The sequence below is a fragment of the Chaetodon auriga genome, chromosome 17 (assembly GCF_051107435.1).
Source record: "Chaetodon auriga isolate fChaAug3 chromosome 17, fChaAug3.hap1, whole genome shotgun sequence".
NCBI lineage: Eukaryota > Metazoa > Chordata > Actinopteri > Chaetodontiformes > Chaetodontidae > Chaetodon > Chaetodon auriga.
This window is the reverse complement of record NC_135090.1, coordinates 13774087-13786838: the sequence shown is the minus strand read 5'-3', so window position 1 is coordinate 13786838 and position 12752 is coordinate 13774087. Positions and strand designations below refer to the sequence as shown.

General features: G+C 44.6%; 1 protein-coding gene across 1 annotated transcript; it reads left to right on the top strand.

The window, feature by feature from the left end:
• Positions 1-3809: 3809 nt before the first annotated feature.
• Positions 3810-10510, top strand: gmpr (guanosine monophosphate reductase). Its single transcript, XM_076755193.1, has 9 exons — positions 3810-4354; positions 7251-7370; positions 7737-7820; positions 7911-8084; positions 8172-8253; positions 8621-8727; positions 9017-9059; positions 9173-9332; positions 9583-10510. Exons 1-9 carry the CDS (start codon positions 4268-4270, stop codon positions 9761-9763), a joined length of 1038 nt encoding a protein of 345 aa, XP_076611308.1. The 5' UTR covers positions 3810-4267; the 3' UTR covers positions 9764-10510.
• Positions 10511-12752: the final 2242 nt, after the last annotated feature.

Genomic DNA, 12752 nt, shown 5'->3' with positions numbered 1-12752 from the left:
TGTGGATGTAGCCAAGAGCAACAGTCCATAAATCCTGATAGAGGCGTGCTGTGTGACACATTTTCATCAGGAACACACACAGGCATGTCTGACTATACTGTACGGGGAGCTACCGTGTATTTTGTCACTGCTGTTAAGGTGGTGTGTGAATATAAACGACGGCAAACAGCATAATTTAAAGCACAGGCTGGAGAAGACACAGGATGAAGGCGTATCAGGCGGGATATGATTTGTAGCTGGAAGGAGAGTGCAGTGACAGTGCAGGCACCACCAGTCATCGCCTTTAAATAAATCCCCTGTTGTAAATGTGGTAATTTATGAAATCCCAACCTACTCTTGATGTCATAACAGATCCATATCTCACAATTTGCACTGCTGGCTCCCTGTGGGTTTAGCGGCCTGTGCGGTGCATTTCCTTCACGTGCACTGTCAAACCCAGGCGGGGAGGTTTTCCACCGGCCTGCACTGCTGCCACCAGCGCTCAATTACTTCAGTCGCACACTGAGACCAAACGCCGCAGAAACATCTGCTACGCTGATGGCTGACTGCTCGGCCTGTGTTCCACATGCCACAGCCCACTGACAAATGGGAGATCAATTTGGGACTCAGTGAGCCTCAAAATTTCACTTTGATTTCTACCAATTCAGACAGAAGTATGCTGTCGTGTGTTGACAGGCAATCTCAAGCTTGGGCCTTGACCAACTCTGACTGCACTGCATGATGGCTAAAGGTTTGGAGCTTGTGTGTGACATTAGAAACAGCCCTCAGAATTAGGTTAAGCATGTCGAGTCCAATGACATAATATTTATTTTAATAGACAAGACGTGAGGGACGAAGGAGAGGAGAGCAAAATAAGATGTAAGCAAGTCTGCTCCATCCCTCTGCTTGTCACAGTGTCTCTGAGGGCTTGTCATGCTTTCTTGTTAACCCAGAATGCCATTTGACCTACTTCTCTGGGCTTGAGCTTGCTATTGTTATTTTACACTTAACGCCTGTTCAAGTGCAAGCCATGCAGAAGCCCGGGCCTACCGAGAAAGAGGACGGGCTGCACATTTAGCTCGTCTCCGGGCTTCAAATTCTAGTTCATCACTTCAAACCGCGCAACACAAAGCGCAGCGTATTCCCCCAGGGAGAGGATTCATCTTCATCCTCGTTACCTGAGCCACTCGCATCACAAACAAATGGAATTTTTAAGCTCTTATCATTTCAACTCACGCCAGGAAAAGAACATCAAAGATGCTCACCAACTTCTCCCACCCACCGCCATGTGGTTATCACATATGCTCGGCCCAATGACACACTGCCAGGGGAGGACGAGCTGCTCTGAACTGTGTTCGAGGGAAGCTTCCTGAAGGCAAAAAGAGCCCACCTCTGGATGGCATCATCAGCTGGTAACTGGATCAAGGGTGAGCCAGTCTCTGGTCTCTGTGTTTGTGCATGTTTACATGTATTACTCATGTTGTGGGGACATAAATCTGTTCATACAGTCACATTGTGGGACTCGCCTTCCTCATGGGGACAAACGCTGTTGAAAATATCTGCAATGCTAGATACCATTTTCTTGTGAGTAAGACAATAATGTTTTTTACAGGCCGATAAACCTGCGTAACTGATGGGTCGTGAATTCACTAAACATCAAGGACAAGTGAAGCTGATGGGAATATTATTAGCACGTGGGCATGGTGGTGGTGCTACTGGGAAAGGCAGGGGATCAGGGGAGGATTAATAATCTGGAAGCTATTAACAAACAAAATTCAATCCATTCAATAGTTGTGGAGATATTTCCATCTAATCTATGGGGTGGATCAACGGACTGCCATGATTTAATAACACAGGTGGGACATGGGACTCCTGACTTATATACAGGACAGTTCTGGACATTGAGTTATCATTACAGGTACTGTATATTAGTTGACACAGTCAGAGTGACTCATGGCATACAGGCAATAACCTGCATATATATAGAGAGACAGCTACTCATTGCACTTTCACCCACTTCCTTCCTCTGCCTGTAAGTCAGGCGAACACCTGGGACTCCAGCTGCGACCGTGGCAAGCTGACACAAGCTACATGGAGTACACAGAGTTAAAGGCAGACTGTCCTCCTTATCAGTTTTACTGCCTTAGAGGGCTTTAAAAGGCAGGCCGTATTCAGCATCTTCTTATCAATGCCGTTCAGTGTGACATGTACAAGGGGTTAAAGAGCAGTGGGTTTACTGCAGCTGCTGAACCTGTGGATTAGTCTGATGTCATCAGTATATCAAAATGAGGCATGAAGTTAGATATGAGTGGATGCAGTGCATGATGTTTAGACTCTTAGTTCAAGTTTTGTTATTTTTTTTTCTTAGCACTTTTTAACTTCTGCATTGAAAATATAAATAACCACCAAATATTACTGTCAGACATAATTTAATTGAAATCAGTCACTTTATTTTCCATCCTGTTTACCAATTTCAGCTCAGTGTTACGAATCACATTACGTTCACTTCCTTTATTCCAATGGAGAAGCAGAGATCACATTGAAATGTTCTGGTGAGTAAACCCATTCTGTGTCACTCTTTGTTAAAGGCTCGCAGCGCAGGAAATGAGAGAATGCCAGTGGAAGAAGTTCATTTTCACAATTTTCATGCTTTCAGGAATAACTGCCTCCCGTATGGACCGAACACAAAGAAACCGCAGTTAGAAGCACTCAGACAGCGCTGTGAAGACAGGAACAAATACACAACAGACAGACACATAAATATCGTAAAGGCACCTCTTGTTGCCAGGAAACACTATTACAAGAGCTTTGACCCTGGTGCTCATTCTTCTCGTCATTTAGCAGCCGCTTCCTTCAGCTATGCTGACATCTACTGGTCTCTTTTTGTACAAACAATGCATGCTGGGAGAATAATGCTCATGTACAGTACTATGGCTTCCTGTGATCTGTTGCTATGAAAAAGAAAACATAATCTCAAATGCATATTGGAGATAGTTTGAATAAGAATAATTGCTATATAACTTGAAAGCACTGACTTAAAGTTGACTGATTCATTGATTCTTCTGGGATGTGGGTGCACAGCTGCTCTCCGGCTTAACTACAGTTATCTTTATAAAGACTTTTCAGGACTACCTTGAGTGAGTTTTAATTTATATTGTACTGTATTGTATTTATATGGTTTTACATTTTCATGTGGGGCCACATAGATGTTTCTAACATAACAGTTAATAATTGTACTTTCCCTCTTCAGCAGATGAATGTGAAACAGAGATCGAGTGTCAAACTCTGCACATCATTCTGCACTGTGAGGCTCAAACAGCCAAGTGAAATAACAAGAAGCCAAATGTTTGACTGGATACAAGAACAGTGCGTATGATGCATTTTAAGCTTTTAGACTTTATCCAGCAGGAGGGATCAGAGTTGTTGGTGCATCAAAGGGTTAAACTCTGATGCACTCAACTAGAGTGGTATTTCAAGGCCAAACTGTTCCAGTCTTTTTCTCTTCTTCCATGCACAGTTGACACCATGCAAAAGCAACCAAAAGAACCATCAACAGATGAACAATTTAAATGGGACACACTCGATAAATACAAAAACACACGTTCACAGAAAGAACAAAGCATTGTGCTCCCTCCTGCACACTGTCCACCACAACTACCAAACGAGTTTTCCACTTCAGGGTGCTTATCAGTGCACTTCAGTCTGTCTTCTTCTGTGTCTCCACGTCTCTCGCTTTTCTTTGCTGCCACTCTCTCTCTCTGTCTCACCCTCTCCTCATCCTGTCTGCCAATATCTTAGGGAGCAATGCCCCAACTGGACAGCAGGTGTGCTCTTTCGCACTGCAGCACACAACCCACTGCAGTGCTACCATGTCTGCGTGTGCGAGAGTGTGTGTGCGTGTGTGTGTGTGTGTGTGTGTGTGTGTGTGTGTGTGTGTCTGTGTATATATGCGTCAGGCTTGCCTGCCAGCTTGGCCACTGCTGCTGCTGCCACTCTGCTGAAGGAGAGGGGGGAGAGAGAGGACGCCGGAGGAGTGGAGGGAGAAAGGGAGCAAGGGGGATAGAGAGACAGAGAGAGAGAGAGGGAGTCCAGGCCCAAATAAAGCCATGGGGGCCGGGGCTGGGCTGGGCCCCCTTTTGCTATAAATACGCTGGCCGCCTGGAGGTTCGGGTTTGGTGGTTGGGGCTTGGGACCAGTGGCCACCACTGCAGCAGCAGCCTTCCTCAGGGGATTCTCCTCCGCTTACTCATCATCCTCATCCTGGTCATCAGTGTTCTGGGCATCCAAGATGCCTCGCGTGGACGTGGACCTCAAGCTGGACTTTAAGGATGTCCTCTTCAGACCTAAGAGGAGCAGCCTAAAGAGTCGCTCAGAGGTCAGTGCTGTTAATGACTTGTACTCTGATAATGTAGTCCAGATATTACAGCGACGGTTCAGTCGACCATCAGACCAGGACACTTTTCAGGAGCAGTGGAATCTGTTGACTGTTGCACTCAGGAAGTACACTTAATGCCTCGAGGTGACGTAATAGGGGTATGTTAACTATTCATACATGGGGTGGATGGTGGAAGGCGACTAATGTGGGGCCTCCAGTACTAACCCTGTTTTCTTTAATTGTCATCATGATTAAAGATGAAAACTGGACATAGTTATTTGCAGAGCAGCAGCAGCAGCACTCACATTAATTAACCCCATATCTTAGTAAAGCTGAAAAAAGCACACTCAGTGTAATTCTATATTTGTGCCTTTTGTTTTGTGTAAGCCAGTAGGTGTGCACTGCCTTTGTACTTTGGTGAGCAAAATAAAAGCTACCCTGAAGGAGAATATAACAGTGGAGTGACCTTCTTAAAGGTGACAGAAAACAAGGCTAGCCTGTGCCAGACAGAGGCTGTGAAACAATAACTGTCTGCAAACAACAGAGGAAGGAGAACAGAGTCAGAGAGTTAAAAAAAAAAAAAAGAAAGAAAGATTGGACTTGATTCTGTCATCAATCATTGCCACTGTAAGCAGGCAGAACAGGCCACAGTGTTTGCGGATTTGTCTCTCTGAGAACAGCACAGCCCTCTCCTTGTTGTTTCATCCTCACAGCTTCCTTAGCTCAGTTGTGTGTCACGAGATCAGGGATTGGTGCCGACCCAAGATCATGATACTGGTATGGTGGCACCAGATCTGGGGTGGAAGGTGGAAGTGGGTGGGAGCTGGCTTCTGATAAGTGGCAAGCAACATGAGACGCAGGAGACTTCTCAGAAAACATGTTTAAAAATAGTGCTGCCTGTTACAGTCAACCAGAACACATTCCATATGGCACAGAGCTATCAGGATAACATAAGACATATACACTGACACAGATAACAGCACAGAGAACACCCCGTACATGAGCATTGATGTGTACTGAGTGCAGTGAAAGCCAATTCTATAATTTTGTCACCTTATTCTTGACATCCCACCACATTCTCTTTTCCTACAGTGGCCAAATAATAAAGAAAACACCTCCATTTACTGACATAATTTCACTTCAGACACGCAGACTTCAGTTGTCTACACAATATGCCTTCACTGCAGCACATACTGCAGCCAGTGTACTGCAGGCTAATCTAATGGCCCGTGCAGTCTGAAAGCATCCATCTGTTGACATCCTGACTGTTCTTGTTTGAATTATTGCTGCATTTAGCAGGGGCAGAAATCCACCTGCCAAAGCTAAGCTTACCAGACATCCACACTGTTGCTTAGAGGACGGGAGGGTATGCTAGCATCATGGAAGATAAACTGCATCAATAACAAGAGGCTGCACAGCGAGCTGGTGGGCAATAAAGCACTGATGCAGCACCACCACCCAGCAGAGACGTGTCCCTTCAGTCCGGACTTAAGTGAAATTTCTGCCGACGCTTGCACGGTTAATGTGAATTTTGAGTGCACTGTTGCAACAACAACACCTGCAGCACACCAATAAATAGATGACAGTACTGTATTTAGGTCCTTCAAATTGCACGGCTGCACATCTGTATCAGCTTAGCCAGATTTTTTAGAATCCAACCACAAAAAAAAAAACAAAAAAACACATAAAATATTGTGATTCTGTTATTTTAAATGGTCAAATTCATAGTCGAGACCCTCAGAATGCTTCACAGCTGCGGCCACTGGATCCATGTGTCATACTTGATTTACTGGTGAATCGACGGGAAAATCCTGAGTCAGTGTGCCGTATTTAAAGAAGGGGCCTATATCGATTTTCTGCAGCACGACGACAGACATGCATGACTTGACGCTCCTCCCTTCTCATCCACACTTCTTTCACCACTTTCCCCTTTCTCCAACCGTTATGAGTTATAGCCTCGTTTTTGCTGTGACTCTGAAAATTGTTCTGCCGTGAAGGTTATGGCACACTACTGTTAGCCTGTTTCCACAGCTGCAGTAGTTTTGCATAATAGATGTCTTGGATCTCAGTCAGCACTGAGAGACTGCTGAATTTATGTAAACTGAACAATCTGAAATCTTAAAATGTGTTTTAAACACTAAACAAGTTTCACTGTTTAATATAACCATCTCTCTATCATCTATCTTCCCTGTAGTGAATGTGAGTGTCCAGTTGGCATAATAGCTCAAAATATTAAGTTCCCAGCATGGTAACATGATAAACACTTGCACATGACACACACAAAAGAGTCACAGTATCAAAGCACTGACTCAGTAATGTGTCAGTCAGCGAATCTTCAGTTCGCTAACACAAGCTAACACTAGCCACCATAAGCTAGTGGTAGACCAGCTGAGTGCAGTTGTAGCAATAAAAACCCCCTGAACATCCTGAATTGAGGCAGGTTGTCTTTTACTGCATCTGAATTCAACTTTTCATTCTTTTAAGAAGAACGTTATTTCTCCTTTGTGAGTCACATAAAGGAACGTACCACATTTATGTGTAAACTCAGCTAAAGATTTATTTCTAGATCCTTCTGAGAGAAATCATAGCTTGCACCGTCAGTGCAGATTCTTTCCTGTAAAGGGAGCTGCTAGTGTGTCACAATGAACCCTAGCTTATCACATTACAGCAGCACCGGCGAAGTTAAGCGTTGCATCTAAATGATTCAGTGCATCCCCATAAGGACCAGACAGGCCCAGAGCACGTGCCACATGAGCTGCTCCCATTTTCAAGACAATCTGCAGGGTCCCTTCGTGAGCTTTAGAGTCAAAAAGAAGAAAACCAGTCACATAAAACGCTCTCCTTGTTGACTATGGTTATGAAACACCTCCAGAATTCCTCTTCTCGTCCCCCTCAGGTGGACCTTCAGAGGACCTTCACATTCCGCAACTCCAAACAGACCTACACCGGCATCCCCATCATCGCCGCCAACATGGACACCACAGGAACGTTTGAGATGGCGCAAGTCCTCAGCAAAGTGAGTGAACAGGACTGAATGGATGAAAAATAAATACCAGCACCCCTCTGTTTGTGCATTTGTCTCTGCATGGGCCTGTCAACATCTCTGTTTGACACAGAATCACAAAACAAAAACCAGGATGCCGCGGGAGGCCTTGGGGAATATACATGATTTAGCAACCTTGGCCTAGAAGCAGTTAGACGTCTGCTAGCTTCTGGGATGTCTTTCTTTTGTAGCGCCTACTGACTCAGAAAATCATGATGAGTAATGGGAGGAAATATCACAAATGAATAGACCAAAACTGGAATGTGGATTTTGATGTTTGTTAAATTTGCATCAGTATATATTTGTGCGTTCCCTCACTGGTTCTTTCTCTCTCTTCAGCACACCCTCTTCACAGCCATTCATAAACACTACACTGTTGACGACTGGAAAAACTTTGCTACTAATCATCCAGACTGCTTAGAGGTAATATCACCACCTCGCCTTTACTAAGTAGGCTATTCCTCATTTTGTGAGCATCTCCTCCTCTCATGCACTGGCCGCTTTTCTCCACAGCATGTAGCTGCCAGCTCAGGCAGCGGCACTGCAGATCTGGAGAAGCTGTGTGCCATCTTGGAAGCCATCCCTACCCTCAAGTACATCTGTCTGGACGTGGCCAACGGTTACTCTGAGTACTTTGTGGAGTTTGTCAAGACGGTCAGAGGAAAGTTCCCGAAACACACCATCATGGTAAGAGAGATGGCGCGCCACCTTGGCTGGCAGTTATGGGATGTGCTGTAAGATTGTGCCTTAGGGCTGATGCTGTCTGCCTTGCAGGCTGGCAACGTGGTAACAGGAGAGATGGTGGAGGAGCTCATCCTCTCCGGCGCCGACATCATCAAAGTGGGTATCGGGCCAGGTGGGTGGGTACAGCTGTCTGAGGAATGTGCTCCCTCCCAAATAATGAACACAAAGCTGGCCTCATATACAAGCACACACACAACTGAGACATGTTATTGGAATACCTTAAACAGCAGGTTTGTCTTGTAGTAGTTTATACTGCATGTTACAGTATTTACTGTATGTGACCTTCACGCACAGAGCCAGTGCTGCATGGTCCACAGGCAGGATTTAAGTTAAAACTCTTAGGGTGTTGTAAAAAGAGTAAAACATTATTATTACCTGTAGACTAGCCTCTGAGATGAGCACTTAAACAAGAAGAATAACTCAGACAGGCATCACAACATGAAGATGGGCTCCTCTAATGTGTGCGCTGTGTGTTGCAGGGTCTGTGTGCACGACAAGGATCAAGACAGGAGTGGGCTATCCACAGCTCAGTGCTGTAATAGAGTGTGCCGACTCAGCCCATGGTCTCAAAGGACATATCATCTCTGTAAGTAACGGCAGAGAGAGAAATAACAAGGGAAATAGCAAATAACAACAGTTGCTGAAGTGAGTATTATGTGGAGCATATATCATAACAAGTGTTTAGCGTAGCCTGTCAAAGCTATTTTATTCTGCTGATAATATCTTGTTGCAGAAAGATTCTAATTTTGATGCTAGGTTGCAGCCAGCAGAGGGCGCCCTCAGCCTTCAACGGCTGGGCGCATAATAAGAAAACTGCTCTGACCGGTGATTCAGTGTGAGGCTGGATGAATGACGTGTATCTTTCCTCTGTCCAGGATGGTGGCTGCAGTTGCCCAGGAGATGTAGCTAAAGCCTTTGGTAAGTATTCAACCTGCCATCCTTTTTCACACTGAAACAGACACGTGTTGGGGGTCAGGTATGACTGTGCTGTACTGTTCAACAAGTCTAATCATCGTGACTTCGCTCCTCAGGCGCAGGGGCTGACTTCGTAATGATGGGAGGAATGCTCGCAGGCCACGACCAGTGCTCTGGGGAGGTCATCGAGAAGAACGGGAAGAAATACAAACTCTTCTACGGCATGAGCTCCGACACCGCCATGAAGAAATACGTGGGTGGAGTTGCTGAGTATAGGTGAGAAACTGATATCAGGAGGTGCATAATAATTACTGAGTTCATAAATTTAGAAACCAATACTATGCTGCTAAGGAATCCTGTTCCCACTGATCTAACTTTTTCTATGTGTTCAGTTCAATAACCCAGATGTTTTTTGTTTTTTTTTCCTATTGAGCCACATATATGTAGAAACCTGCACTCAAAAATTAAACTGATTTCTGTTTTAACTACAAAATGTCCTACTTTCTCCTCTCGCCTCCGCTCTCAGGGCATCTGAGGGGAGGACAGTGGAGGTTCCCTACAGAGGAGATGTGGAGAACACCATCCGTGACGTGCTGGGGGGCCTCCGCTCCACCTGCACCTACGTGGGTGCCGCCAAGCTCAAAGAGCTGAGCAGAAGAACCACCTTCATCCGCGTCACACAGCAGTCCAGCCAAATGTTCACTTAGCGGGGCGGACACATGCCCACACACACGTGCAGTGCGCACAGGTTGCATGATATGCATTGTATGTGTATTATGCAGAGTTTAGATGTGCAACAGGAGGACAGCGGCGTAATACATGCCAGAAAAAGAGGCACAGACACCCACACACACACATACACACATATATGATCGCCCAACCTGTTTCTCTCAGGATATCTGTTGTCAGAAAGTTGTTAGTTTCCTGCAGGTTGTGATTAAAATTAACTCAAAGTTTGACTTCTTCTCCCAGAAGAATCACAGCACTCTGATCAACTTAACCCTGCAGCGAGTGCGTTTACATGCTAACGGACAAAAAAATATGCTACTGAATGTACCAGGTTTCATTTTTGAATGGGCATTCGCAAATGTTGCAGTTCCAACAGCCTGGATAACTTCTTCTCAGTTTTGGGAAAGGGGAATAAGACAGTCAGACTGCTGAGGTGTGTGTACTTCAGATCTGATCTGTCCAAACACTTGTGCATTTACAGCAGGCTAGTCGGGACATTTCTAGATGAACAGCACGGAATAAACAGAACTGTCAGCTGACACATCACATGTAAACACACTCAGCAGGAGGAGGCTGATACTCGTGCTAAGATCATTTGGGGAAACTGGGTGTTGGAATGAATGTGAAAAATCAATATGCAAGACTCCGAGACGTCACCCTTTAACAGTCACTGGAGGAATCGTGTTGCAATAAATTGCATGCAGGACCTTCTGCTAATTCCCTCAGTGGCGTTGATCATTCTGTGAATCTTCCAGACAACATCATGTGTGTATATGTCTCCTTAGTGTCTGCGTGCATGTGTTTTGGTGTGTGAGGAAGATTACACTCAGCCAGACGAACATGGCGGTTTATGTATTCCAACTCATTCGACATATTTGGGAAACACTTGATTCACCCTGCTGTGCGTGGAAACAGTCGCGTTTAAGGCTTCTTTCATTGCCTCCACTGTGCCTGACATTTTAGATCCAGGGTGTCTGGAGATTTGTGGCTGCTGCTGCATTGAAGAGTTGCTCTCTTGTACTTCAAGCAAGGAAATCGGGAGAAAGTCATACTGAGTGATAACACAATTAAACACTGTTAGCCGAAAACTCTAACTCTAAACTATGTCCTGGGACAGCAGCACTCACTCAGTTTCATGGTTATTGCAAAGAGGGCAGAAAACTGTGTCAATAAACCCAAACGATCAGTGAATGATCAGAGTGATTCCTGTTTCTGGACAAGACACTCGATTTATAACAGCCTTCGAGGTCCATGCTTAAGTATTGAACATATATCACACTAACCTGTGCGTTGATCTGATGACAGATGACAGTGATGATGATGATGATGATGATGATGATGATGATGCAACACGTAGCTAGTTTTCCAGGTTTGGTGAACAAAACTGAGCCCTTGCAAGAATCAGCTTTGGAGAGAGCTGCTCTCAGTAGCAGATCGTTGCTTTGCAGCTCAATGTTTTCATGTCGTAGGTTGTGGGACACGTCAGCTGGTTCCACATTAAACAGCACACACGCTCAGGTCCTTTTGTTTCCCTTTCATGACCTGGAACCTCTCACCGAGTGAGACTCATGTCAACAGGCTTTTGTTCTTGCAGAGCAAGAACATGGCATGCAGTGTTTCTTCTTTCCAGTAGGAAACCAGAGAGCTGAGGAGCTGTACTCGTCCACCATGAAGGCTAAATCACACAGACACTTGCTGTCGCTGAGTTATCCTTCATTTCTATGAATTATTCCGGACAAACTGACACTCTGGAACAACTTCACTTTGTCTGCAGCTAGCAGCTCCACAGCAGCAACAAGGAACTCAAATTCTCCTTCAGTTTTCCAGCTACTGCCGAAGCTAACGGTGTCTTAGCTGTTAGCTTACCACAAAACTCCACAGCGACGTCTCTGTCGTGAGAGCTCCTTGTTGGACATCCAAACTCCGCGAAGAGCGTTAACTTTCTCACTCGTCCGTGTAGTGAGCCAGTTTAGCATGTTTGTAGCTGTGATAACGCTAAAGATTCGCCTTCTTCCTCGCCGCGTTACTACAAACTAAGTTTGTCCCACTGCCGTATCTTTAACTTCAACAAGAAAACTGACCGTGTGTCCATTTTTGTTTAGAAAGCGCGACATTCCGCTTCCACTTCCGTTGTCTTCAGAGTCGCCATAATGTGTTGATATCAGCGGTTACGTTATGTTGCGTTCATGGACCACTCGGAAGGACGTGTTAGTCTCCTGTTTTAAGATACTTTCTTTTATTGCAGAAGTTTCCCATGTTTTTGCGGGCACTTCCTTTTAAGGGGAAGTGGCTATGTATAACAAGCCATGATAAAGACGTACTGAGAATAGATCCAACATAAACAAAATCTATTTTAGAGTCAGTAACTACCTACAGTGATAGGAGTTGTTAACACAGTTGGTGATTATCTACTCAGGCTATTCTGCCGTATCTGCTATCTGCTATGTTCATTCTCAACTAAAGAAGTGTTTGTGGACATAATATTTTATACATCAAACTGTGTTTAAAAAAAATATTTGAAGGACTTTACTGTACATTCCCTCACATTTCTTTTGGCTGTACTGCAAAAAGAGCAACAAAATGATAGAATCTGTATGTTTTGGGGGTCGTCTTACAGTTTAAAACCACAGATGTACTGTTTTCTTGCACTCAAGTGCAAGTAACCAACCATTCTGCAGTGCAATTGATTTTTTTTAACCCAAGTTGAATTTTATTCTGAGATTTAAGATTAAAATTCCTTATTGAGACATACATGACTGGACAACAGAGTAAAACTGTCAAAGACAACTGAATTAGAAAAAAGAAGACTAAAGCTCTCATATGAGCTAACTCAGATGCTTGAGATCAAACAATACTTGGTGTCTTGTCACTCAGGCTATTGTACACTAGAGGGAGCTATTTCCTGCTCAATTTCAGCACTAAATCCAAATCAATGGAAGAAAAATGTCACAGCTAACAAGGCTTTAC

Coding starts and splice junctions, on each gene's coding strand:
- gmpr (XM_076755193.1), top strand. CDS start 4,268: ATGCCTCGCGTGGACGTGGACCTCAAGCTGGACTTTAAGGATGTCCTC. Junction 4,355..7,250: donor GCCTAAAGAGTCGCTCAGAG/GTCAGTGCTGTT, acceptor CGTCCCCCTCAG/GTGGACCTTCAGAGGACCTT. Junction 9,333..9,582: donor GGTGGAGTTGCTGAGTATAG/GTGAGAAACTGA, acceptor CTCCGCTCTCAG/GGCATCTGAGGGGAGGACAG.